Consider the following 27,540-nt stretch of genomic DNA (forward strand, 5'->3'; position numbering starts at 1 on the left):
GCATTTCCCGCAGACACCTGCCCGAGTACACAAATATGTACGTGTACTCGGGACTCGTCCTTAACGGGTTAAAACTCAATGCTGAAAAAGTTGAAAGTTGTTGTATCTAGTTTTGTTTTGGCTATACTGTATGAATTGTCAATGCCCACTTCTAGTGAGGTGTGTCTACCTTGATATAGTTGGGGGGGGGGGAAGAGGGGACTACTGAGTATTAACTTTATAGCAAAGTTGGGAAGGGGCAGGCAGTGTAAACTACCCATGTACTTGTAACTCCTGTTAGGAGGAAAATAAAAGTGTTAATTGGGGGAGGGGTCTATTTATAGACACTTTGTTTGGAGACCAGAAAGATTTTTTTTTTTATTATTATTGATATTATCAACTTACGGAGAGGCTTTATATTTAGTGGAAAGATAGAATGTACATTCTGTGTGTGTGTGTGTGTGTGTGTGTGTGTGTGTGTGTGTGTGTGGGTGGGTGGGTGTGCACATGTATACAGTATAATACATTGTACAGTACAAGTTGTATAGGGGGATTGATTAGAGTATAGCTACAACCAGGGAGTACAGCTTCATAATGGGTAGGAGTAAATTTGAAGAAAGGAGAGGTAGGAGAAATTTGGTAGAAATGGTTATCATGAATGAGAGGTAGATTTATGTTGAACCTGTGCCACTGCTATCATCGATGCCCTTGGATCATCTATGATGTTTGTACATGCTATCTAGACAGGATGTGGTTAGTGTACAAACCTTGGGCTTCTTATTAAAATAGGTCTAGAATATGACTATCAAACGTAAAACATGCCAGTTAGCTGTCATTCAGCACTATCCCTTTATAGCTGTCAGTTTGTGATATACAAGCTGTCTGTGTGTAGGGCCTATGTGTGTATCTATCTGGTTTGTGTCCATGCTTGTGTACATTTTCATGAGGTTTTCATGGCTGTTTGGTACCATTTCCATATCTGGCAATTCTTACTGCACAGCAAATAGTAAAGAAATGAAAAATATACATGTTACATTGGTGCAAATTACAGAGAGTTGTGAGTTTGTTGGTCAAAATCTTTGTTTAATCATGGTTGTGAACTATGTTTATTGTCCTTAATAGTATTTGATATTATACAAATGATGCACAGGATAGAGTGCGTTAGTGCGGCGCACTCGAGACTCGAGAGTGCGCCGCACCTTCACTAACGCCACGAAATAATCCTTTGCATCATTTGTTTTATAAAATGGGTCGAAAGCTAACAGCATTTTTCACGTACCTTTGTGGGTCAATACCAGTCAGCTACATGTAGCACTCGCTCAAAAGTCAAGATGTCCAAAGATGTTTGTCCCAAACATTTACGCACGTCGCACTCGGAAATTCCGCACATATAAGTACTGTACGTATAAGAATATACGTACGCCACATGTTATGCACAAAAAAGGCCGGCTGGCAGCCCGAACTAGAAGTTGTTTACAGGATTGACAGCGCGTATAGTAGCGCGTGACGCACTTGTAACAACTGATTGAGTGCGCACTGCTAGTGTAAACATTGTGACGTCAGGCCGTGCATGATCGTAAAAAATAATGCACGCACACGTGACTCATTTCAGCGCTTCCAATTGGCTACATTCTTGAACCCATTTTATAATATACTTTTTCTTTGACAGACTGTAATCATATTTGTGATCTTGTGATTGCCTTTTTTGCTGGTATTAAAAAGTTACCATATCCACTGTAAGCATTCCCTAAAAGCAATACCTGTGAATGTGCCAGAAAAATGAACCTTACCCTTGTGCAGCGGTTTGGCAAAAACTTCCAGCTCTCTAGGAAGATTTTGTGCTGAATTGTGATATATTTTTTTCCAGGTTAGAGAAATGTCGTCATTGGTGAGAGCTGGCTCTCTGTCGTTCATTTCTCATGAGATCATATTTTCTTATCATATTTCTGCCAACATTTTCGTATGTATAGGGTGTGAAATCATGCAGTGTTGCCAAGAGGTACGTATGTCCTCAACCAATGACGCCAGCACAAGTCAACAATATTTCTATTTTCTTCCCCATGATACCCTCCACTCTGACTTCAAAAGAACGTCATTTGGGTTGCTTGAGCTTCATTTCCTCCCTACTCCAGTCTCACCCTTTCCCATAATTTGCAGTCGATCCCCCCCTCCTTCAGTAATTGCAGTCAAACCACGCTTGCATCACAGAAAGTGTGAGTACCTCTTTTGCTATACAATAGCCAACACAGTCTCTCCAACCGTATTTCATCACGGGCGATTTGATATTTGTGCCCATTCTGTTGCCCCGGCAACCACTTGTGTTTATTTGATAGGGCATCTCGGCGTGTGAAGTATACTGAAAATGCGCAAGTATGCCTATTATGGCAATCAATAACAATATCCAACTCTGCTGAGGTAGAATCTCTTCGCAGATGGAGCGCGGGAATGAAATAGTCATAGCGAGAAAGAGCAATAATGTCCACCATGGTGGAATGGATTTGAGAATATGTTACAAGGAAAAGATACATAGAGAAGAGAGAGAGAGAGAGAGAGAGAGAGAGAGAGAGAGAAGGTGACAAAAGATAACAAAGAGAAAGAAAGAAATAGAGAGATGAAAAAAGATAGAGGGAGAGAGAGATCAAAGAGAGGGAGTTATAAAATGAAAGAAAAGAAAGGAAAAACTATGAGAAATGATGTCATATTGCACAACAAGGTATCAAAAATACAGTATGTACCATCTCCACATTTTCAGTTGAAAGTACAATGTGTCGACATCCCAAATAGATCTAGGCTTATTAATGAAATGTATGAGTGGTTCTACCTCCAACTATGTGACAATGTAATGCTGTATTTGGGTGAGTGCAGCACACGGACGGTGTCGGGATTCTTTGTTTTGTTGATAAACTCGGGATGTCTTGTAAAAAATTATTCATGGTTTTATAGACAACAAGAACATCTAGCGTACATCTTGGTCATAACTTCCAGCAGTTACAATACTGAAGCAATTTACCCTTGCTTTAAGTTTGCTTTGTTCACAGATGGGCTCAGATGTCTTGATACTAATTGTCAGTGCATAGAGATTAACTAATCCCCCTAATCCCTATTGTGTCATCATAGCCTTTATGTTGAACCAAGGCACATAATACTATAATCTTAGTGGGTCTGCTAATCTACAGTGAGGTCAAGTTGGCATGGATTACTAAATACTGATGAAATAAAGTTTAGCAAGTTCAGCATCTTGTCTGTGAAAAACTGGGCATTAGCTGTGTGACATCAACACCCTGTTAATCCTAGCCTCCCTCAAGCAGAACAGGAAAAATAGTGAGGAGATATCGCCTTGTTGCCTCGAGAGAAACAAGAGGAAGATCAAGGAGATATCACCTTCTTGCAGGGAGCAGATGAAAGCCTGCAGAATGAAATTAATCTAACCCTCATGTCATGACACTAGTATAGAAACATTATAAGGTCCTTAGGGAGGCGTAATAGATTATACGTCTTGGCATTGCCACAGGAAATCCTGTGCGGTGTGAGTGACACGGGACGGAATTCGACATTTGATGCCTGTAACAACAATTGTCCCAGGCAGCCCAGAGTAATGTAAGAAATAGCCCGACTTTTAAGACATATTAAAGTCATTTAAACTATGTGATGCCAATGTCACAGATTTTTTTTTTTCAGGTAATACCTTGTCAGTAGGTGTACCAGTTTGGCAAAATTTGATCCAGAATGCCAATGAAACATGACACCCTGCTTGCTTCTACAGCACAGATATTAACCCATTGAGGATGGACTGTTTTTGCTATAACACGCATTTCCCATAGACACCTGCCCGAGTATACTCGGGACTCATCCCCAATGGGTTTCAATAAAGTCAGAGGCCTAGTACTCTGCTCCACACATTCAATGTAAGAAATTATAGGATATGAAGTGTATCCCTTTTAATAATTTCTTAGTTCTCTCCTTCTGTCTGTATTTTAGTCTGTCTGGCTGTCTCTCTCTCTCTTTTTTTTAAAAAATTGAATTACACCATCTGTAGATGATTCCACAAAGACAATTAAGGACAAATTCACCTTCATAGACATGTGGGTTGAGAGAATGCAGCAATATTAGTACTGTAGAACACATCAGTGAGAGTTTGAGGAAAATTGGACAATCCGTTAAAAAGTTATGAATTTTTGAAATTTCTGCTCAGTCACGACTGGATGACAAGACTACAGATAGATTGTGATGTCACATGTGTACAACTCTATAAAGAAAGAATAAAGAAAATTCAACATATTTCCATTTTTCTCGCATAACAAAAGAACACTCAACTTCTCTCTTTCGGGAGGCAGGGGGAATAATATTACCCCTCACATACGTCAGTAACGAGTCGAAGTAATGTGCACTTTATTCAAAAAGTAAAGTTTTGTGAAATTCTCTTTTTATTTTCCTTATATCGTCGTACGCATGTGACATCATACACCGTAGTAGTCTTCTCGTTCAGCAGTGATTGCGCAGACACTTTAAAAATTCATAACTTTTGATAGATTGTTTGATTTTCCTCAAACTTCCACCAATGTGTTCTGCTAATATTGCTGCATTCTCTCAAACCTTGTGTATATGAAGGTGGACTTGTCCTTTAAGGTTTGGATTGAAAGGTATTCTCTCCCCCTACCAGTAGACTGATGCTCATACTTTAATACTACGTATTTATAGTCATATGAATATTTTCTGACTAGCAATGGAATACAAGTGTGAAATTCTGGATAATGTGTCACGAAATGAAATTTTTTGTCATCGATGTTTGGATTCTGCTTGTATGGAGGTGCGTCCTCATCACTGATGAATATGGTATTTACAAGAATAGAGATAATCAAGCTATGCACAAATGCACCATGCCATGCTGAATACTGTTATTGTTCTCCCAAATAGTTTGGATATATGTTTGAAAAGACGAGCTAGTCTTTCCGTGACTGTACAGCTACCAAGTACAACCGGAAAAATGAGCTCTTAGTACAGTGAAGTTTGAGGGCTTGGTTTGCTTAAAAAAAGGACGAGACAAATCTAATCAAAATTTTATGTGATTGTTACAAGAACTTCATCTTTGTTTGAGATGAGATACTGTAGCCTTTCACTATTTGTTGAGGCGTCAGTGTTTGGTTAAAGGACGAATGTTTCATGCGTTTTCTGCTCGTTGTTTTAATCTGTACAGGAAGCCTTACTCTCCCTGGGTGCCGTGAATAGTCTCGAGTCAGCAGAGGGCGCTATACGAGACGTCTACAGTTCCTGCTTCACAAATGTGGTGAGTCGTATTTAAGATCCCTCTGTTTTGAAGAGCAACCAAGATATCAGTACAGGGACAGTATAGTTTTGGTTGAGATGGGGGGTTCTGATTTTACCTTTATCAAGGTCTATAATTAGAAACCACTTACAAAAAACATACAATTCTAAGATGAATTAAAAGTTAATTTTTTGAAAATCAGTTTTGAAATTGCTTTTCCAAAAACACAGTGAAACAAAGTACCGGTATTCTAAACAAAAGGTGGATCCCACCTTTCATTAGGACTTCTTTCTTTTTAGATATCTCAGCCATTTTATTTAAAACAAATTTTCATCACATAAACTTTGAATTCCTCTTAGAATAGTATGCTCTTTCATATAATTCATAAGTGGTCTCTCATTATCTCACAAAAAGTTAAAACCTGAATTCCCCATCTCAACCAAAACTATACCATCCCGTCAACCCTTTACTGATCTTTGTGTGCTGTTTGGCATCGTACAAGCTGGAGTGTTCTCTTTGCTAATGAGTATGGATGTCTGGGAACAAGTTGTAAATGAGTAGACATTAAAGCCAAAACATAGTTCTGTTACGCCTGCAAAAGTTGTCAAATTTCGCTCCTAAATGTGAACGTTTGCCTAGGAAATGTGTGGAATAACGCCGTAATAACAAGATATTCGATGAGTAATGACGAAAATGCAAAATATTAACCAAAAAGGTTCAGTCTCAGAACTTACCCGAATGGGGTCAGGCTAAACTCGGACTCGGGGATAACTCGGCCTCGCTTTGACGGCGGGTTGAGTTGTCTTGGTTGTCCCTCGTTTGCCGCTTTGGATTGTACAGTGTTGTAATATGGGAGCGGCCTGTATAGCGCTTCGCGTTCTGGCTACTCGCAGTAATGCAATGGTCCGAGTTGTTACAACGCGCGCATCAAAAAAACCTTTTGGAGCGCATGCAAAATTGGTGTGCGCCTATCAAGCACCTCTAAAAACAATCAAAGACGCATTTATGATAAACAACAACAAAAACTTCAAAGACAACGCGTCTCAGCAACTGAGGTGATGTGCGTATAGGAGCCTACACTTGAGGACCGCGCGCTGTCCATTTGTTTCGTACAGGATTAGCACGTACTTTCCTGTCTGTTCAGTTAGGCCTCGTTTGGTATTATACAGTAAAAAACATGGCGATCACGAACTGCATGTAAATTGTCTGAAATAGGGTTGAGTTTTCCCTGAGACCGAGTTAGTCTGGATCCTTCTGGAATAAAAGTCGGTTTTCCGACTTTTATTATTTTTTCTTTTTCTTTTTTATTATTATTTTTTTCAAAATACTCCAAAAGCCAGGTAAGTTTCTTTGTAGGCTCTTTTGATATATTGCAAGCAAATATGAAATGGTGCCAGACGGGTTTTCAAACCCTTACCAAAACTATGTTTTCACTTTAACTAATCCCGTAATCTCTCTTATACCACTCTGGCCTATCTGTTTAAGCATTTCTATGCCAGTAAGTCCAATGTGCACGCCTCTCACACACAAACCTGTGGGCAGGTAACATTGTGTGGCATGCAGCGGGTTAATAGACTGAGGCACATTGCTACACCTGAGTAAGCTTGCTTACTTTACAAACTAGAAAAGCACTCTGAGAGCGCAGACCTCCGCCAAGCATGCAAATCATTTTCACCACTGATCTTGTTCTTCCGTAGAGATATCAGTGATTTCCACCCATATGCATTGTGTGCTGAAAGTTGCCAGATTTCCCAATATAGAAGCCTTTGTTACGTCATAAACCCTCAGCTGCACGGCGCGCCTCACCCCAGCAAAAACTAGAGCACGCACTTTAGTGCACACAGGCAAACCTCAAATACGCGCAGCCTGAACTCCCAAGTTCATTGACCCTGCCTGCCAAAATGTCAAAAATCCTTCTTAAATTCCCCCAAAATTCTCGGATCACTGCCAAAAGTTAATCGTTTGGTACTTGTGTCATTCTCAACCTTTCCTGCAAGTTTCATCCCAATCCGTTCACTACTTTTTGAGTTATTTTGCACACGGACAAACGAACTAACGAACTAACGAACAAACCAACGGTAACGAAAACATAACCTCCTCCCTTGGCGGAGGTAACTAGTAGGTTGAGGTGTCAAGATTACTGAATTCTGATAAAAATGCTTGACAAATTTTAAAGCTAAGTGTGTGGGCATCATGTTAACCCATTAAGGACGGGCTGATGTTGCTGCAACACGCATTTCCCATAGACCCCTGCCCAAGTATACTTGGGACTTGTCCTCACTGGGTTAAGCTATGAAGTGAGATTATGAAATTGAAAGTATTCATATTTTTGCCTAGCGCGACTGGAACAGATATTGCAACATTCCTCTTCAAATGATTTGTGCTGATGGCAGGGCATGCAGCTCAATAAAACTTAATTGGGCAAACATGCTGTTAACATGTAATGACCCACTCACGGTGGTGAATTGAGAGTAGACAACCAACAGGGCAGTAACCCTACGCAATAACTTTGATATATCTGGCTTTGATGGGCCATTTTGTTTACAGTTTGATGGGTACCATCATCAACAAAAGGTGAAACTTTTCAATAGTAGATGGAAAACATGAGATCTATATAACTTCTCAAACTCACTCCCCCCCAAAAAAAAAAGAAAAGAAAAGAAGGAGATGAAAAGACAAGACAAGAAAACAAATTGATGGAGGTAGATTCCAAATGAAATGTGACCCACCACAACAAGAGGATCTGAAAGTCGCTCAGGGCTGAGCTGAGAAAATCAAGTTTAAAGTCAGATCATCAAAATCAGTCAAATCGACAAGATTTCTTTTTTTGGAGTAATTTTGTAGTCTAATGTATCATCTATCATCTGCCAAAATTTCGAAACTAAGCGATCAAAGGAAGGCCAGAAATTAGTGTTTTTCTGAGGCATGATTTTCTGACTTTTAATGGAACAGAAACGTGTCCAAAGATTTGGATTTAGCGTCACAGATAGACTCCTTCCCTAGCAATGAGAGAGTGATCTTATTGGTCAGTGCATTGCATCCTGGTTACTTATTGCTCGTGCATAGACAGCTGTAGACAAGCTTGAATGAACATTGCGAAGGTTAGTAGGAGCATACCTTGTATTGTCAGGAGGTGAAATGTGACCCGCTACAACAAAAGGATCCTAAAGTCGCTGACGAGTGAGCCAAGAAAATCGAGTTTGAAGTCAGATCATCAAAATCCGTCAAAACATTCAGATTTCTGTTTTTGATATAATTTTGTAGTCTAATGTATCTTCTATCATCTGCCGAAATTTCGAAGCTAAATGATCAAAGGAAAGGCAGGAAAATAACATTTTTCTGGCCCATGATTTTCCGACTTTCAACGGAACAGAAATGTGTCAGAAGATTTGGATTTAGTGGGGCAGCTAGACTCTGCCCCTAGCAACAAGGGAGTGATCTCATTGGTCAGTGCGTGGCATCCTGGTTACTGATTGGTCGTGCGTAGATCGCTGGCGCTAAGCTTGAATGAACATTGCGAAGGTTGCTAGGAGTGTACCTTCTATTGTCAAATGGTGAAAACTGTCTTGCTTCTCCTTGATCATGATAGCGTAGGAAGGAAAACTTTGAAGGCGGTTTTCTCGAAACGCTGATTTCTTAAACCACTCGACTTATAAAATCATTGATATCTCCGCAACCGAGTACTTTTATGAGTCATGTTATATATGACATTAAAGTGGAAGAGTAAGGGAATAATGTCATGTGATTTTCAGAAAATTGTCCTCTTCCGACTTTCGGATCTATTTGTTGCAGCGGGTCACAAATTGTCTTGCCCCCACTTGATCACGATTGCGTTGGAAGGAAAATTTTGGAGGCGGTTTTCTCGAAATTCTGATTTCCTATAAAGCCACTCGACATGCACTAATAGAATGATTGATATCTCCACAACTGTGTACGTTTATGAGTCAGTGTTATGTATGAAATTGAAGTGGAAGAGTGAGAGAATAATGTAATGTCATCTTCAGAATATCGACCTCCCCAGACTTTTGGATGTTTTTGTCGCATAGCGAGTCACAAATGCACACATATTTACAGCCTAGCATTTCCTGTCGAGGAATTCAAAGCTGTTTTGTATCCTTAAAGAGTATAATTATACACATGATTCCAGGCAATAGTTTCCTTCCCAAAAGTATGCTCAAGTGTAGAAGAGTGGTGATTTGATGGGTTATTTTCTGATGAAAATAATGCAGTGCAGCTGTTACTATTCTGTTGTCTTAAATTACAGAACATTTGAGGCTTGCTAGAGAAGACCAGGGACCTGTTGCATAAAACTTTTTTTTTTTTTTCACCTGAGAAAAACTCTTGATTGATTTTTAACAGAATATTTCCTTTGTGAAGTCAATGGCAGAATCATGCTAACCTGAGTTTTCAGTTCTTGCAAGATTTTTTCCTCAGGTTAAATGTTTTATGCAACTTGCTCTGTGTATATTTAGAGAAGAAGAAGAAGAAAAAGAAAAAGAAGAAGAAGAAGAAGAAGAAGAAGAAGAAGAAGAAGAAGAAGAAGAAGAAGAAGAAGAAGAAGAAGGATTTCAAAAGACTCAATCTACAAACTTGTATACATACAATGTCAAGCATCACCTTAACGTAAAATACTCACCTTTAGTGCACACAAAAATTATACTAAGTAAAAATAGTTTGAATTTTGATATCCACTCATAGGAATCTATGCACATTATGCATGTATTCACAGTCCATGATAGCTCCCTGGTTGCGCTAAAGTGGAAATATTTTGACACTTTCTTGAAGAGTCTGTACACAGTCAGTGTGGAATAATTCTGCCTTGCGATGCTCAGTCTACTAGAGCAATTTCCTGTGTTTGAGCAGCTATGCCCAACCAAGCCTGATACCGCCTGCATTCAAAGGGAAGCTTTGCTATGTGTAGCTGATTATTAAATAAGAATTTATTAAAGTAAATTCTCATTATAAATGCTTTTGACAAAAAGATTGAAAGTTATGTGGAGGTGGAGCATGTGGGATTTTTAAATTTTTTTTTTAATAGAAGGGAAATGTTGGTAATATAGCATGCTACTCAGTATAAGGCATCATAAGTGCATGTAAAACCGAATGAAGTGGTCCCGCCTCACATCCAACTGGACCCCATGAAAGACCACCTACTGTAGTGCAGCTGAATATGATGATTTCATTTCAGACTTTGAACATGCGTGTTGATGTTGAACATATATGTAATGTATCAAATGGTTATGCACCAGACCTTGTTTCTCTTACCTCAGAGAGCTTTTATGGCTGTTTTCACCCCTGATTGGCCGAGACGGCGCAAGCAGCGAAGACAGTGAAGTTTGCGGGTTGAAACGCATTGCAGCGAAACATGAATGATGAACCAATTAGTGGCGATGGATGTAGCGATGAGTGCCAAACAATGCGGAACTGCAGAAAAAGAACATAACAGCTCTTCCACGAGGAATGTTGTTATTAACCCCCCCCCCCCCACTTCTCTCCCAAACTACAATTACGTGCTAATGGCTGGGTTATAGTGTTATTGACTATTAACTTGCCTTTGGAAGAACTACTCTTTTCTTTTCTTTTTTTTTTCTTCATTTGATCATGCAATTCCAGGAAAAGCCCAAAAAGGAACACAGATGTAAAAGGAGAGAACTCAATTTTCAGTTGACATCTTTCCGGTGAACAGCAGATGTGACAGAAAAAAAAAATCATGTAGTACAAACCAAAAAAAAAAAAAAAAAGGAAAAGAACTGGCACATGAACGTTGTGTCCAGTTTTTAAAAGCAGGCAGTTGATAGAAACTTTAATTAGAACTTAAAATGTTTTAAATCACATCTGTGCCCATAGAAAGATGAGAAAAAAGTTTGTTGAATTTTAAATAGTTTTTGAATGAAGGAAATGACTTGCAGGAACCTGAATCATCCCTTTAAGAGATACAATTACTACTAAGTGATTTTGATGCAATATAAATGATTACTGATGTACATTTAGACATCAGTTGAAACATTAATACAACCTGATGAAGAGAAACATTAAATGGTGCTAGTCTGCAATTACAGACACTTTGTCAAATGTGATGAGTGTGCCGATTTATGATCTGTGCACAAATAGGTGTGAGTGTCACAAAACTATGATATGCTTTATGAAGCAAAAAATCAGTAAGCAGTATTCAGCCTTCTCATGAAGGATTGCTGTATGTATGATTCTTAGAATGATGTTTCTTTTTGATATTTCACTTGCTACCAAATGGGTTTTGTTTGGTAGGAATTAGGTGAACGAGGGAATTGTTGCTCTGTATGAGTGACTGGAATGTATACAGTTATTACATTCCTGTTCTGACATTGGTGGCTGTAATGAGCATCTGTACAGATAGAAACGTGATGCACGTATTTAGCAATATGAGTCTTTAAATCTTAACCCGTTGAGGACAGACTGATTTGCTACAACACATATTTACCATAGACACCTGCCCGAGTATACTCGGGACTAGTCCTCAACGGGTTTAAGGAAGAGAGAATTGTGTTAACACCATGTGTATGTAGTCCTTGAAAGGACTTTTGTTTGTCGAAAGAAGATCAGAGAAAGAGAGAGAGAGAGAGAGAGAGAGAGAGGAGAGTTAAAGGAGGGAAGCGACATACAATACACGTAGGGAGAGTGTAAGGAAGGCAAGTAGTGAAAGTCGGAAGGGCAGCGCTGAGCTGAAAGTTGAGGTTGCACGAATGGAGATATGGAAGAATAGGAGAGAGGGACAGTTGTTATAGGAAGAGTAGAGTGAGAATAGATGGTTTGGAAAGTACTGGGAGAAGAAGGATGAACCAGAAAGGAAGGAGGAGAAGGAGAAGGAGAAGTTTGGAAAATCATGAAGATTTAAGAGAGAGAAGTGAAGAAGATGTAAAATTGCGAATGATGTACAGTCAACTCTGTGCTAGTCGATCTTTATGGGCGGGGGGGGGGGGGGGGGGGGGGGGGGGGGGGGGGGTGGGGGGGAGGGGGAACACATCGACTTCAAGGTGATATTCTGCTTCTGCGCAAGTCTGGTAGAAATTGACTTGAAATACGAGTATTGTCCCTGTTATAGAATGGGAGCACCATGTGGCTCCATCTGATACAGCTCGGTGAGATTACAGATTGCCCGATGAACACAGGCATCCCGAGTAATGCCTACAATGTAGGTTTGCATTGCAGAGGCAAGAAGAGAATTATTCCTTGATTTACTGTCATTCAGACATGCATAAAAAGAACATTCACAGGAATCCTGTTCCGGCTAATCAATATCATTACAGTTATGATAACGAAGTCCTCAGGACCGGCAGTTTTCATTCGTTTATATCAAAAGTTAGTTATAATCGAACATATAAACAATAAAGATACATAGAGTGGATAATGTTGCGGCTTCAATTTTTACTTTGTTGTAACCGGACTTTCGTTATAACCGTGTTTGTTATAACGGGAGTACACTGTATAATTATGCTATATCTTGGAGTATCCTTGCGTTATCAGTATACCTCAAATATTCCCTTAAAATTATATACACTGCATGCTCTGTGTACAGCATGCATTGTTCACTGACACAATATTCGTGATCAGATAAACGAGAAATGCGACGGGACAGTGAGAATATTCTTGTGATTTATGAAAAATTTTTATTCTCATTGGCTCTGCGGTACAGTCTGCATTGCGCGATGACACAATATCGAAGCACAGAAAACAGGAAAGGCGAAAGGAAAGTAACTAGAGTATTCTCCTGATCAAAAAAAAAAAAATGTTATTCTCGATGCTTGTTGTTGGATGCAAATCATGTCACATGTTAATGAATCTTCACATCCTCTTCACGATGTGAAGAAAAAAGATGCAAAGCAAATTAAATAGACGTGAAAAAAAAGAGACAGATCTGTTAGTGCCACTGATTCTCAGAAGTGTACACTCAGTGTATAAAGTTGCACCCTGACTTCGGCACCCAAATTAGAAGAAAAAATACAAATCAAAAAGAATACAAAGGAAAGTAAAATTGGTTCAGCATTAGTTACAGTTCTTTATTCCATTTCCAGATTAAAGGGGCATAGTCCCGGTAGTGTAGATGGCGCTGTTGATGACACTGCCGATCACCGTTAGCATTGATACGAAGATTACCGAAGTTGAGCTGCCATCAAGAGTAAAGTGCGTAGGTGTTGCTAAGTAACCTTGCCTTTGTTGTCTTGTCTGTAGTAATGCCAGGGTGCGTGCATATGTGCTTGTTATTATGACATCACAAAAGAAGTTTGCTAAAGTTGCCATCCCCCTCAGCTGAATCATGAGCCGAACTGTGATCGGACCACTGACTACAGTGAATCGGACTTCTTCGGACTCGGGAAAGTGGGCCAAAGCGTAAGCGCCAAAGAGAAGTCGATAGCGTAGGTCTCTATAGGAAACTTGCGCCGTGCGCCCGCGTACGCATTTGACTAAAACACGGGGACCATGCACCTTTAACAAACTGTATTTCATTTTCAGACATTACGAACCGTCAGAATAATGAACCCTATTTCAGTTTTGGAGAAAGGAACCTTCGGAATAAGGAACCTTGGTTCCTTTTCGGTGTAGCGAACATTATTAAATAACGGACCTTTGTAACAATGTTACAAATGTTCGGATTAATGAATCCCATTTCATTTTCTGATTAACAAACATATTCTCAGGTAGAGGGAATATTTATGTTTTGGAATAATGAACCTTCAGAATAACGAACTTTTGGAATAACAAACATTGTCCATGTCATCGTGCTGTCACTGCTGCATAATAGCTTACTTGCATCAACAAGAAATGTGACTAAAAGTGTCTGTAATTACCTTTTATTTTGTGACAAATTGTCATTTGACAAATTGCCGATACTTATCACATTATTATGGTAAGTTTTCATCACAATTTATCTTTCCAAATTCTATTTCCAAAACAAAACCGTGCCTAATGGCAGCAGATTACGGATTTGAATCATGGATCACGGCATTTCATTTGGTTCTTGATTTAATCGCATCGCTATGAAGTGTGATAAGACTTCAGCCCAAAGGACACATTTGATAGAACTCAATTTTATTAGGCAAATGTGTTTATTCCAGCTGATTTACATCCCCTACAAATGTGCCTGAAGCCGGTTGGGAGTAATGGCATTGGATTTGTGTTGTTGCTTTAATCACTCACAGCTGAATATTGCCTTCCTGCCTTCCAAGAAAAGAGTCATGAGTGTATGAGCGATATTTGTGTAGTCTTTATGACTAAGATTTTGTACAGGTACTTACGAAGCTGCGAACATTATGCTCCTCTAGCTTGCGTAAACTTGTAAAGTTTTTCCCTAAACAACGTGAATGTGCCGGCGCTTTGACAGTGATTGTTTACACTTTGTGACATAGTTCAACTTAGGCAATGCAATTGTAATGATTCTTCTGTGAAATTGTTCCAGAAATTGATTAACTTTGGCAATTAGTCAATGAAGAAAAATTGACTTGCACAGAGGAATATTCAACACACGTAAGCCTATGAACAAAAATTTGACCTTTTAAACATTTTCATTAACTTGTCAATTATCTGACATAGTGTAGTAAGAGCAGTCTGCTAACATGGAGTTTACTGTATCATGAAATGAAGCAAGAGAAAAAAAATGAAGTTAGTATTACAGAAATTAAATATCCGGACTTTTGAGTATGAAATGAAAAACTGAAAGGTATTAGGGGAGGGATGGATCCTTACATGTTCATTACTATGACATCTCCCTAAAAAAGTAAAATGAAACTGACACATTTGCTGAACAGAAAATGTTTAGCGTGGCCTTTCTATCTAGTATTACGTGTTTATAAATATATACATATCTTTTTTCTTTTTTTTGTCTCTCAGGGTACATTTATCAGCTACAGTATATATTCATCTTGTAAAGGCCCAGACAAAGTTTATTGTTTTGTTTTGCATGCTGTTTTTTTTAAAGGATAATTTATTACTGCAGGTGTATACAGTATAACTATTTTGGTCTTCACTTTTCCATTTTTTCCACTACATATAGAAAAGTCTTATTTCTTGTCATATACAGGCAGACTTGTAATTCCAACAAAAGTATGGGGATGTGGGACTGATGCTGTATATGTGAATCTAGTATAACATTTTTGTATGTTTCACATATAATAATACTCAGTTTGTCCTTTATGTATAAGTCACAAAGCAATTTGAGAGGAAAGCATGAATGGAAAGAAAACTACAGTTTTTTTTAATGTTTTTCTTACAGTTTTTAAAAGCTATGCCCAGTATAAGGTTCTGATGCTGCACTGTACAGGTACACAATGTATGAATCTTGCCCTGTGATTTCTAAATCAACTTTTACGTGTTACCAGTGACTCTTTGTTTCTTTCTTTCTGCTTTTTAAAATAAGTGATCAATGCATATTGGCATTTTAGGGCACTTTAACAAATTATGCAGTTGTGAGTGTTGGTGTATTATACATGCTCGCGGGCAAAAAGCAACTTTTTATGCGAAGAATTGCAGGGATATAGGACTATCCTGGAAGGTTTCCATGGTGTTTTGCATTATGCTTGTACACTTCCCGTCATGGAATATGCACGTAATACTGCCGGATGTGTGGCATTTTGCAGTGCCTGGGTATGGCACCTGGAAATTTCAAACTTTCGCATGGAGGAGTCTTCAGAGGAAGAGAGAGAGAGAGAGAGAGAGAGAGAGAGAGAAAGAAAGAAAGAAAGAGTAAGAGAAAAATAGAGGTAGATAGACAATAGTTCATCATACATCGTAGACTTGAAAGCAAACAAGTGCCAATTGCTGTGCATTGCCAATTATTGCCAATTATTCTTAATTGGAAGTAATCAATGGCTGATTAGAACCCCCCCTCCCTTTCCTCCCAGCCCAGTGTATTGTAATGACCTTGCCCTTCCTACTTCGCCCCTGATGTAACCTCATCATTTACCCCAGGAGACGTTCAGATGGGGTACTGTCTCATTAGGGAATTTTTGATTGTCATGTTGGCAGTGACCTTGTCCTGTCTTGTTTGTTGATCGCATGTATCCCTACGGCTGATTCTTGTATCCTCGCAGAAGTCCTGGAGTCATTACCTGATTCAGCCCCAATTACAGAAGCTCATACCAATTCCAGTCACCAGCTGCTTCGTCCAGTATGGAGACAGTTCAGACCTTGTGTTCTCCTGAGTGGCCATAAGTTTGACCGATGCCGTTACATCTGCGCAAATGATTTCCTCCTCTATTTCTTTCAGATGTGGAGTGCAAAGTCCTCAAGAGGTTACTAACTTACCTAATTGAAGTGAAATGTCGTAGAAAGTGGTATTGAAGTGTATATGAATTTCATGTTATTAGATATTAATGCATTCATGTGATCATTCATCTGTTCATTCATACATTCATTCATCCTTCGATTCATTCATTCATCCATTCATTCATCCAGACATTCATTTATTTATTGATTCATCCATTCATTCATTCATTTATCCGTTCATTCATTTATTTATTCATTCATTCATCCATTCATTCATCCTTTCATTCATCAATCCATCCATCCATTCATTCATTCATTCATTCATTCATTTATCCATTCATTCATCCTTTCATTCATCAATCCATCCATTCATTCATTCATTCATTCATCCATTCATCCATCCAGACATTCATTTATTCATTGATTCATCCATTCATTCATTCATTCATTTATCCATTCATTCATTTATTCATTCATTTATTCATTCATTCATTCATTCATTCATTCATTCATTCATTCATTCATTCATTCATTCATTCATTCATTTAGTCAGTCAGTCAGTCAGTCAGTCAGTCAGCCAGTAGTCATTCATTCTTTCATTCATATAGCACATTCAATGTGCAGGGTGTATACCATTTGCTGAGCATTTGTATTCACCGGGGACAAACAACGAGTGGTCGTGTCACTCATGTCTGTTAAATTTCAAGTTGTGTGTAGGTCAGACCATTTCACCAACTTTACAACCCGCTCTTCACAAGGAATTGATGTGTGATCTCTTTAGTGTTTGCTATGTCTCTCTCACAGATGAGACCTGTAGTTTACAATCCCATCATGGGACAGACTGTTTTGCCCTTCATGGAGGGGTTGGCATGACAACAGAATAGATTGCTCAGCTGTCAGACTCAAACCCAAGCCTCTTGATAACAAAGCAGACATGTACTCTATACCAAATTACCATCAACATATCATGTGATCATTGCATTCGAAGAATACAATTTCAGCTGAGCAGCTCTTGACTTGCTGCAATTACATGATAATCAATATGTAGGCCTACAGGTATGTCCAAAGATTTGATTATGTATCAGCTGTAGTTTGTCACACAACAGTATAGTGCATGCAATGGTACAGATTATATCACAAGCAAATGTAAATCAATGTTAACCAAAACAAAACAAAACAAAACAAAACAAAACAAGCAAAACAAACCTAACAACCTTTTTTACTATTTATGTACATGCACTAGTTATGTTCAGCCAGACCCTGTAATCTGAGATTTGGTTCTAAAAGGATTTTTGTAAGATAAAAGTTAATGGTAACAAAAAAGTGGGCTTTGCATCTAGATATTTTATGATACATTTAGCTGCATGAATGTTTTATATGTTTATATATATTGTTTGGTGTAGGTTACACCCAAAACATTAGGCAAGTATGGTATGGACAAGCCAAATTGAAGTGTAAATATGTACACTTGTAGGCTTACAATGCACTGCTTACACCTTATTGTGTGATTCTTGATTCCACATCTTGAGTAGATAACAAGATAGTACATTCAATGTGACGTACAAAACCATGCACAAAACCAACACAAAGTCACAGGACCCAATTTTACAGTTCTGATTCAGATTAAGTGAAATTGGTCAACATGGTCAGTCTTTACTTTTTCATATTTTCTAAAAGAACAATTATATTATTTATTTGTTGTTGTATTAAAATGGGCACAAAATTCCATCATGCCAGAATATATTCCAGTAAAGGATGTTAGAATGGCATTCAGTTCCTGAGTGTGTCTGTTTGTGTGTATAGATGTGTGTTTGTGCTAGAAGAGAGAGTTATTTGTGTGTGTGTGTGTTTGTGTGTGGGAGCATTTGATAATTCCCCACAAAATATCAGTGAAGGTTCCCTCGAATATTGAAATCTGGTCCAGCGTGTCATGCGACCTTGGGTCTTCCTCCGCACCCTTGTTTATTTCACACTTCTTCCCAGCGCAGTCCTCTCAAGAGACAATTTCCTGGTCCGTGCGATCTCCGTCGCGGCCACGCTCAGCAGATTAAGGCGCTAGCGGAGTTGAGCGATGATTTTGAAGAAGCGATCGGGGAGAAGGAGATAATTGGACAGACGCAGCGGGGAAAATTCTATGAAATAGCAGAAGTAGTGTAATTTTGACGTAGGAAGGGATTAAAGGGTAGTGTGTATGCTAGACGCTGGGTAATAACACATTTCTTTTTCAATCGTGCCAAAGTGTGTTTGTGAAAAAAAATGGCCTCATATAAAGTAAACATCCTTGCCATTGTTGAGTAGATTGATTATAAAAGCTACTATACAAACTCTTCTGTTTATTTGATCTTTCTGTTTTCTATGCACCTTCTTTCTCTTTCTCCTTCACTTCTTTTTTTATCACTTTATGTCCATCTTCTATCTCTTTAGTTTTTCTTTATCCTCTTTTTTTGTTTGTTCTTATTTTTTCCCTTCTCATTCTCTATCTTGTTATTTTTGTTCCATCTTCATATTATCTCTCGTTTTCATTCTCATTCTTTTTCTGTCTTCCCGTTCCATGTCACACTTTCTCTTCTATCTCTGACTCTTCCTCTGTCCATTTCTTCTGTCAATCTTGATGGTCACTGTCTGTGGAAGTGGCTGCTATCCTATTCTATACCTTTGCCTATCTTTCGCTCTCATAGTACAATCATGACCAACATCATATCACTTCCTCATGTCTGTCCTTTATCAAATTTACTTATTAATTTCCTTGGAAAGCTGATTTCACTTCTCATTTTGCCTTTTATCCAAGCCCAGTATTAAATTGGATGAACAAAATTTTGCCAATTCGAAACCCATGGTAAAGTTATGGTGCATCCTGCATAGATTTGAACAGTTTGGAAGTGAGGGAAAAAAAAGTTGGTTGCATGCACGATACAGCTTGATAGTCCTTGCTTTTCCTTGTACATAATACTGGAATGATAGCGACGCTTGCTGTACTTTTGGAGATTGAAAGTGTCCCTCCACCTCCTCCTTTTTTCCATCCTTGATAAAACAACTACAGAAGATGGAAAGGCTTTCAAAGAAAAAGTAGAACTGTAAAACCTTTGTAATGGAGGCGTACCATTGTGCTGATGTGCAGTGGGAGTTCTGTGGTGGACATGCTGTCTGTTTCCTTTTTGGTTTCCATGGCAACAGAGTATTAGTAATTGTGACCTCAGTGGTTGTTCTTAGGATGGGCAGGTAATAAAGTGGATAGGTTCTCTGCTCGCATGATTCCTCAGAGATCTTCTGGTTGTGTGTTTGATTGCATTGGTCTGAACAGTTGAGAAGTAGAATGTTTCTACCTCTCCGCCTCCTTCACAAGATTGGTGCATTGCAAATTGTCGCGGCTTGTGTATTAATGATAATCTAAAGCAGAGGTACAAGCAAGCAAGTACCTAAAAGATTGAGGTATACTGTGACATAGAATTGTTCATACATTTCTTGTAATATCATACATTATGCAAAACTAAAAAGGTAAGGTGTTTTTCCAGTTTGAGAATACATACAATGTTCTTGCAATAGTATCACGGCAGTATTAAAAATGTACAGAGCATGTGAAATTTTCTTTAAAAATTCATCACGAAAAAAAAGGTTGTCTTTGCTTTTTGTTTAATAGTCATGCTAGTACTTTAGCAATGATTGATAGATGATGTCACTTGCAGAATCTTGGTTTGGAAAGTTTTTTTTGTGGGCATATCCAAGTAATATAAAAATATACAGTGGAAATATTATAAGATATGGCCACAAAAGTGATGATGATGGGTATTGTAAATCAGTTCAAGTCAATATGCATTTTCACTGTATAGTTTCTTTATTGTCTCAAACTTACTTCGGTACTTAATTTTGTATGATAGTCCCACATGTGTATAAACTAATTTGTACATCCAAACAGTACACATACTGCAGGCCTGGCCTCGCTTTCTACATTACTATGCTAAGCAGCTTTGACTATAACATCAAACGCTCTCCTTAACCTGACTCATTTGGCTGCAAAACACATTCCACGTTTCCATAGCAACAGAATTGATCCATGCTATTAAGGAGTTAGCAAAGAGGTGTGAAAACGAGAAGAAGGAGAAGAAGAGAAGATTGCATGCAAGACAGTTGACGGAGAAATAAATCACAGATTACCTACAGTATGCTTCTGGCATTTTTTTTGCTCATGGCTGATTGCTTTTTACGTTGTAAAGCTGAATAGCGACACACACGTGGCGTCCATAATGTGAGCGTGGCTTTCAGCTTGGCGGGCATGGCGAACATCGCGCCGCGTGAATGGCATTGTCTGGCTCGGAATGTTATCGGTTTTTGCCACCAGGCAAACTTCAATGCCACGCTTTTTGTCAAATCGATAATGTTCTCGGGATGCAATGCTGTGAAGCTCGGTGGATATTAAAAAAAAAAATGGAGATTGTCCCCATGGAGAAAGAGAGAAGAAAAAGTAGAAAGATGGGGAGAATGAAAAAGAGAGAACGAGATAGATAGATGTGTGTATTGTTGCAAATGTAAAGCAGAACTCACTATTGGCACATTATCTACTCATTATGAGCTCAATCTTTGTGGAAAGGAATTTGTCATGACTGACACTTTTACTCTGTTGTGTTTTAAAGAGCTTTGTAATTCTGTGCTATAATAGTCATTGTGAAGCACCTTGAATTCCACAAGACAATGGAGAAATGCCCCTCCCCCCCCCCCCCCCCCCCCCCCCGTACACTGGCATTATGATGATGTCAGTTGAGGAGAACATGAACTGCATTTACTTTGTATGATGCTAACGCTTGTCTGTTCTGCACTTGTCATATGTGTGCCAAAGAAATGTGGCAAACTGGATACCATTCAATCAATATAAGATGTTTTTGTAATGTTTGTGTTTGTAATGTATGTATACAGTCATCAACATCATTATAATTGTTTACATGCGTTAATCATGTGAGGGAGGTTCATAAAGACATTCTGTCACTATTGACCTCTCTCGAAAACTGATGATTGCTCAAAATCAAATACTTAATTAATTCCAATCCTGTGCAGGCATTTCCTGTAGGGCTCTAGAATAAACAAGGAACTTCCTTGAATATTCACACAAGCAAAATGTAATGGGTGAGCCACACTTGAACAAACTAAAAACTTTCAAAAGATTTTGTGCAAAGCTACTGAAGACCAGTGTAATAATGAAAGAGGATAGTGTAGTGTAAAAGAGATTATTGATACTTTTGTTATCAAATAATATGAATTTTTCTTCTATCTTGACGTTGTCATGTATGACATATTAATCTCTCTTATTGTCTTTGTCCTTCCCGACCATTGACCCCAGACGGACATTGTCCTATATCTACTGCGGAGTGAGCCAGGAGAGCTGACCAGTGCAGATGGCCTGGCCGGAGCAGTGCACAGCGTCCCGGGGACAGGAATCACTGGGTGAGAGTTGGTAGAATAGAGGCAGGCTGTCTCACATGAAATTATAAGCTTGCATTTTATGTAGTGATTGACTATCAAGTGGTGTTCCCTAAAAGTTTCTGTCACTGTTATGTGTGCAAAAGTCCTGCCTTTACAGTTGTAGCTACTGGTCATTTGAAAGAAAAAAAAAATCATTGATTTGTCATACAATATACATGAAAGTAAAGCTTGGCATTTTCTCTGCAACTTTGCTCACCACATGTCCAACTGAACAGATATCTCTAGAGGTTACATATTAGATTTGAAAAAAAAAACCAAAATGTTGTCCCAAAGCATGACTACGTTGGTGTCTCAGAATAATGTGGCACACAGGAGTTTTCACCATGGTACATAAGGAGTTAATACTGAGGGAACCTTGCCATTACCATTAACTACTCACATGTCACTGTATACCATTAAACACCTATCTCATAATGACCATTACAGGTCAAACAACATGGCCAGGTACATGTAATATGAAACGAAGCAAACAACTGAAAACACTCTTGGCAGATATCAAACTCGAGGAAAATCTTTGAAGCAGTCCTGCTGCACCACAACTGTCTTGTCATACACTATTATGTATGACATGATGATCTGCCTTTAAAGGCATTATTTTTTCCATTTGCAGATGAAACAAAAATGCAGTTTTGGTGCTTGAAAATTTCTAAAATGTGAGTTAGGGATAGAAACAACCAATGTAAAAATTTGATTGAATATAGTCAATATTAAATATCGTTATATATACAAAATGTGAACAAAATTATAATCAAATATTTCTAGACTAAACTGTCTACAGTTATGGTTTATTGAGAAAAATAGTGATATCTCCTTATATTGTAGGCTTTATCGCAATTTTTTTTTTTGTCTGGTAGAATGTTTTTTGATACAACTGACCTACACATATGCATCAAATTTGATATCTCAAAACATTTTTTGAATCACTGCTCCCAATGGTAAATAGTACCTTTAAACTCATCTGCTGTCGAAACCCACTCTGTTAAATTTCAATGGATTGTCAGTGATTAGTATTCGCCAGAATTACTTAAAAAATGAATGACCATCAGTGCCAGTTTTAGGCTCAATGTCAAATTCATATCACCAGATTTCAGTCATCAAGGAATTTGTATCATATTCTTCATACCTATGTCAAATATCTATTCATCTCTCTGTCTCTCTCTCTATCTATCTATCTATCTATCTATCTATCTATCTATCTATCTATTTATCTATAGATCTGTCTATCTATCTATCTGTCTATTTATCTATCTATCTATCTATCTATCTATTTATCTATCTTTAAATACTATCTATCTATCTGTCTATCTATCTATTTATCTATCTATCTTTATATAACTATCTATTTGTCCATCTGTGTATCTGTCTCTGTATCTACTATTATAAAATCTGTCTACCTGTTTAACTGTCTATCTGTCTGTCTGTCTATGTATTCACCTACTTAGTATCACTCTCTCTCTTTATATATGTTCTATTATATGTTTTGATTCACATGCATGATGAAGTTATATTTGATGGGGCTATATATGTTTCTTCTGTCATTTCATTTTTTCAATGTTCTGTATGAACTGGTAACACAGAATATAGATATGTACCTTTTAAAGGGTGTGTACAGTTCTGGTCGAGGTGAAGATTTAGCTTTTAACGTTTTGCGAGATATTCAGAAACCACTCTATGAGATGTCAAAGAGCATCCAGTTCTAAGGGGTATCAAAAGTTCATTTGATGAACATCGGTTTTGAAATGGCTGAGATATCCAAAAACAAGGTGAAACAAAGAGATCCTAATAAAGTTGTGGCATGTCGCCTTTTATTATTAGCACTTTTTTAGATATCTCGGCCATTTGGAAACCAATTTTCATCAAATAAACATTGAATCCTTCTTAGAATTACATGCTCTTTCATATTTTATAAGAGGCTTTTCATTATCTCACTTAGGAATATTCAAAACCTGAATCCCTACCTCAACCAGTACTGTACAGTCCCTTTAAGCAATACATACAGCGTATACCGTCACATAATGATATATAGTAGGCTGAAACATGTAGCACAGCTGAGGGCTATATATCAAGGAATCCAAGGAGAAACAGAGAGAGATAGAAATGAAATGAGGGAGATCAAAATACAGGTATTATTTACATAATCATGTTACATATTTCAATCACCCTGTGATGGTAAAAAGGACATCGGATACTGAAACAAAATCATAGCCTATTAGTGAGAGAGAGGGTGAGATTGAGTTGTTGATCGCTCACTGACTCCATGTTTTTTTTTCTCTCACTTCACTTTTGTAATACATTATACAAATAGTAAATGGTCACAGGTGCCATGGTACAAGATTTCGCACGAGGTGAAAGATAGAGGCACTCTATTCAACGAGGCGAAGCCAAGTTGAATAGTGCGCTTCATCTTTCAGCGATTGCAAAATCTTGTTTCATTGCACGAGTAAAGACCATACACTATTTGTTTTATACAACACCTCGAACGTCAACAGATGTGGTCCACATGGATTCTTGAATTAAGCACAGAAATTGAACCATTTTCCATGGAAGACGAATGAGTAGCGGCACAGTCACAGTCACCCTTTACATTCGTGAAAGAAGCTAGTCAGGTGAAGTTGTTTACAAAAATGAGTGACAAAAGTATGCACTTGTAAGCACGCTTGTAATTGTTGAGTGCGCGCTGCAAATGTGTGTTCATTGTGATATCAGAGCCGTGCGATGGAACAAAAACTTTGAGTCAATCGTAAGTTAACACGGGAGTGAATGGAAATGGGTGACGTCAGACATGCGCTATCCATTTTTGTTCAAACACAATTGCATGGCTGACAGCCACGGCGTGCGATGGAACTTTTAGCTAAATGTCACATGATGAGCAATCGACCAATCGGACAGCTGCATTCTAATTTAAAAGCAGGTGTTGTATAATGTTAGGTATTTTACATCTTCATGACTTCTTTCCCTCATCTCCATGATCTCCCAGCTTGCACCTCCCCCCTCTCCTCCTTTATGGTTCATCTTTTTCCTCCTCCCACCGACTTCCAAACCCTTTACCTGATTCTCACTCTATTCTTCCTTAAAACTGTCCCTGTCTCCTATTCTCCCCTCTCCATTAGTGCAACCTCAACTTCCAGCTCCTTACTGCCCTTCGACGGTCGCTCTTAGCCTTCCTTCTACTCTCCCTGTGTCGCTTCCCTCCTCTACTCTCCTCTTTCTAGACTCTTCTTTCGCCAAACAATAGTCCTCTCAGGGTCTACATACACATGATGTTTACGTAAACCTCTCTCTCTCATTTCCATCACTACACAAACTTTAAAACAACTCATGATTATTGATTGCATTTGCAAAGGAAGAAAAATAGCTCTGGGCGTGCCTCATCTGCAATATGTCTGACATGTCGAAAAAAATGAATATACGTAGTCACTCGGCTTAACCTGTTAAAGGCTAGTCCGGAGTGTACTCGGAGAGGTGTCTGTGGGATATGTGTGGTATAGTGAAATGAGCTCATCCTCAATGAGTTCAGTGTTTAAAGGGATGGTATTGGTTGAGGTGAGGATTCAGCTTAAAAACTTTTTGCGAGATACTTTAAGAAACTTCTTTACGAAATGTTAAAGAGCATACCATTCCAGAGGAATTCAAACTTTATTTGATAAAATTTAGTTTTGAAATGGCTGAGATATAAAAAAAAAAAATCAAACAAAGCAATCCCACCTTTTATTAGGATCATCATCATCATCATCATCATCATCATCATCATCATCATCATCATCATCATCATCATCATCAAGAAACGTTGGGAACCTGAAGCCCCATCTCAACCGAAACTGTACCATCCCTTTAATGCTAAATCTCTCCTTTATATCTCACCAGTTCCTGTCTGGAGCGAAGGAGAGGGGACGTTGTGCAGTCGATATCAGAGGATGACCCCATCTGTGGCCTTCTAGAGGGCGAGACTCTACCCCTCAGGGACAACAGGAGAGGTAGGATGGCGCCCTCGTAGTTCAAAACAAGGACAACTCATCTCTGTTGGGGGGGGGGGGGTGTTCACTCCTCACCTTGACCTTTAAGACCCTGTAGCATGGGGACTCATGGAGTGGGGAAGCTGGCCTGGTTTGGATATATGATGCATCATGCGTTACCCCGGGGTACCGTAGTACCCCGGGGTACCACGTTGTGTAGCGCCACCTCACGTCCACTCGAGGACAGCCGCAGAGAAATGCATGCGCTTTGTGTGCGTGTACATACACGCTGTAGTCATTCCCATGCCACTGCATGTTATGCATGGTACGCTGTGCTAGCAATAGCGCGTGCTTCAGTGCAGTGCAGTAGCTAGCGCGCGCTAGCTCCAGCTAGCTATCGTGTGTGGCTCACCAAAATAATTTCCCACTTTTTGGCAACCCAGGGTACAACCTTTAAAAAAAAACAAACAATTCAACAAAATGGCTGATTTTTATTTGGTACCCCAGGGTACCGTATATGTCATCACATATTGGAGAAGCGAGAATTCTCCGAAGAAAATGTGTACAGCTCTATCACTGACCTCTGTTGAAGTACACACACAGCCAAAGAATTTCGACTGGAATTGACCGTTACCTATGAGCGTATGCTTTGATGCACACACAGTGTATTTCCTGAATGGTGCTATTTGTTGTTTTTGAATGTACCCTTGTGGGCAGCGAATGAATTTTGCCTGCCATGAATCCCAATGCTACCGGGTCTTTAACCATCGATGATGGCAAATATTTCCTGTCTCATTTGATATTAAATATTAAATGAGACAAATTTTGAAGAAATCCTTAAAGGGGCATAGTCCCGGTAGTGTAGAGGGCGCTGTTGATGATACTGCCGATCACCGTTAGCATTGATACAAAGATTACCGAAGTTGAGCTGTCATCAAGAGTAAAGTGCGCAGGTGTTGCTAAGTAACGTTGCCTTCGTTGTCTTCTCTGCGCATCGCGCAGTCTGTAGTAATGCCAGGGTGCTAGCATATGTGCTTGTTATTATGACATCACAAAAGTTTGCTAAAGCTGTCATCCCCCTCAGCTGAATCATGAGCCGAACTGTGATCAGACCACTGACTACAGTGAATTGGACTTCTTCGGACTCGGGGAAGCGGGCCAAAGCGTAAGCGCTCAAGAGGAGTCGATAGCGTAGGTCTCTATAGGAAACTTGTCCGTGCGCCCGCGTACGCATTTGACTAAAACACCGGGACCATGCACCTTTAAGTAGTCATTTTCCTGCCCATCTCTCTCAACTCCTCTCCACAAACCTCTCCCTTCAGTTCCCTCCATCCTTCCACTATTTTGTGTTTTAAAAAAAGTGCCACAGGAGCAACTTTCAGCCACTGCAATCTCCATAGGAACAGTCATTTGGCTTTCAAGACTTTCAGCTTCTGCTAGCTGGTGGCAGTCTTGAAGATTATTGTCGTATAATCAGGAAGAAGATTTCTCTATCTCCCCATTGTACAAGAAGGACAACAAACCCTAAATCAGTACTGTTTATATACAAGCTGCTTTAGTAATCTTAACAGAAGATCCTCTCTCCTCCTGTAAGTAACACTCAACCCTCACTCTAGTGCTGGCAAACTCTTTTCCTCA

At 38.9% G+C, this 27,540-nt stretch overlaps 1 protein-coding gene across 1 annotated transcript in view; it reads left to right on the forward strand.

Moving 5' to 3' along the window:
- LOC139734387 (uncharacterized) overlaps positions 1 to 27,540 on the forward strand; it is a 120,846-nt gene that overhangs the window by 63,427 nt on the left and 29,879 nt on the right. Inside the window, exons 3-5 of the mRNA XM_071645176.1 lie at positions 5,174 to 5,263; positions 21,807 to 21,910; positions 25,814 to 25,923. Of these exons, the coding sequence (XP_071501277.1) occupies positions 5,174 to 5,263; positions 21,807 to 21,910; positions 25,814 to 25,923 (304 nt within the window). The remainder of the gene's footprint in view (positions 1 to 5,173; positions 5,264 to 21,806; positions 21,911 to 25,813; positions 25,924 to 27,540) is intronic.

Source organism: Diadema antillarum, unplaced genomic scaffold (assembly GCF_040938485.1).
Source record: "Diadema antillarum isolate AM-2024a unplaced genomic scaffold, OU_Dant_1.0 seq00000523_RagTag, whole genome shotgun sequence".
In the NCBI taxonomy this organism is placed as follows: Eukaryota; Metazoa; Echinodermata; class Echinoidea; order Diadematoida; family Diadematidae; genus Diadema; species Diadema antillarum.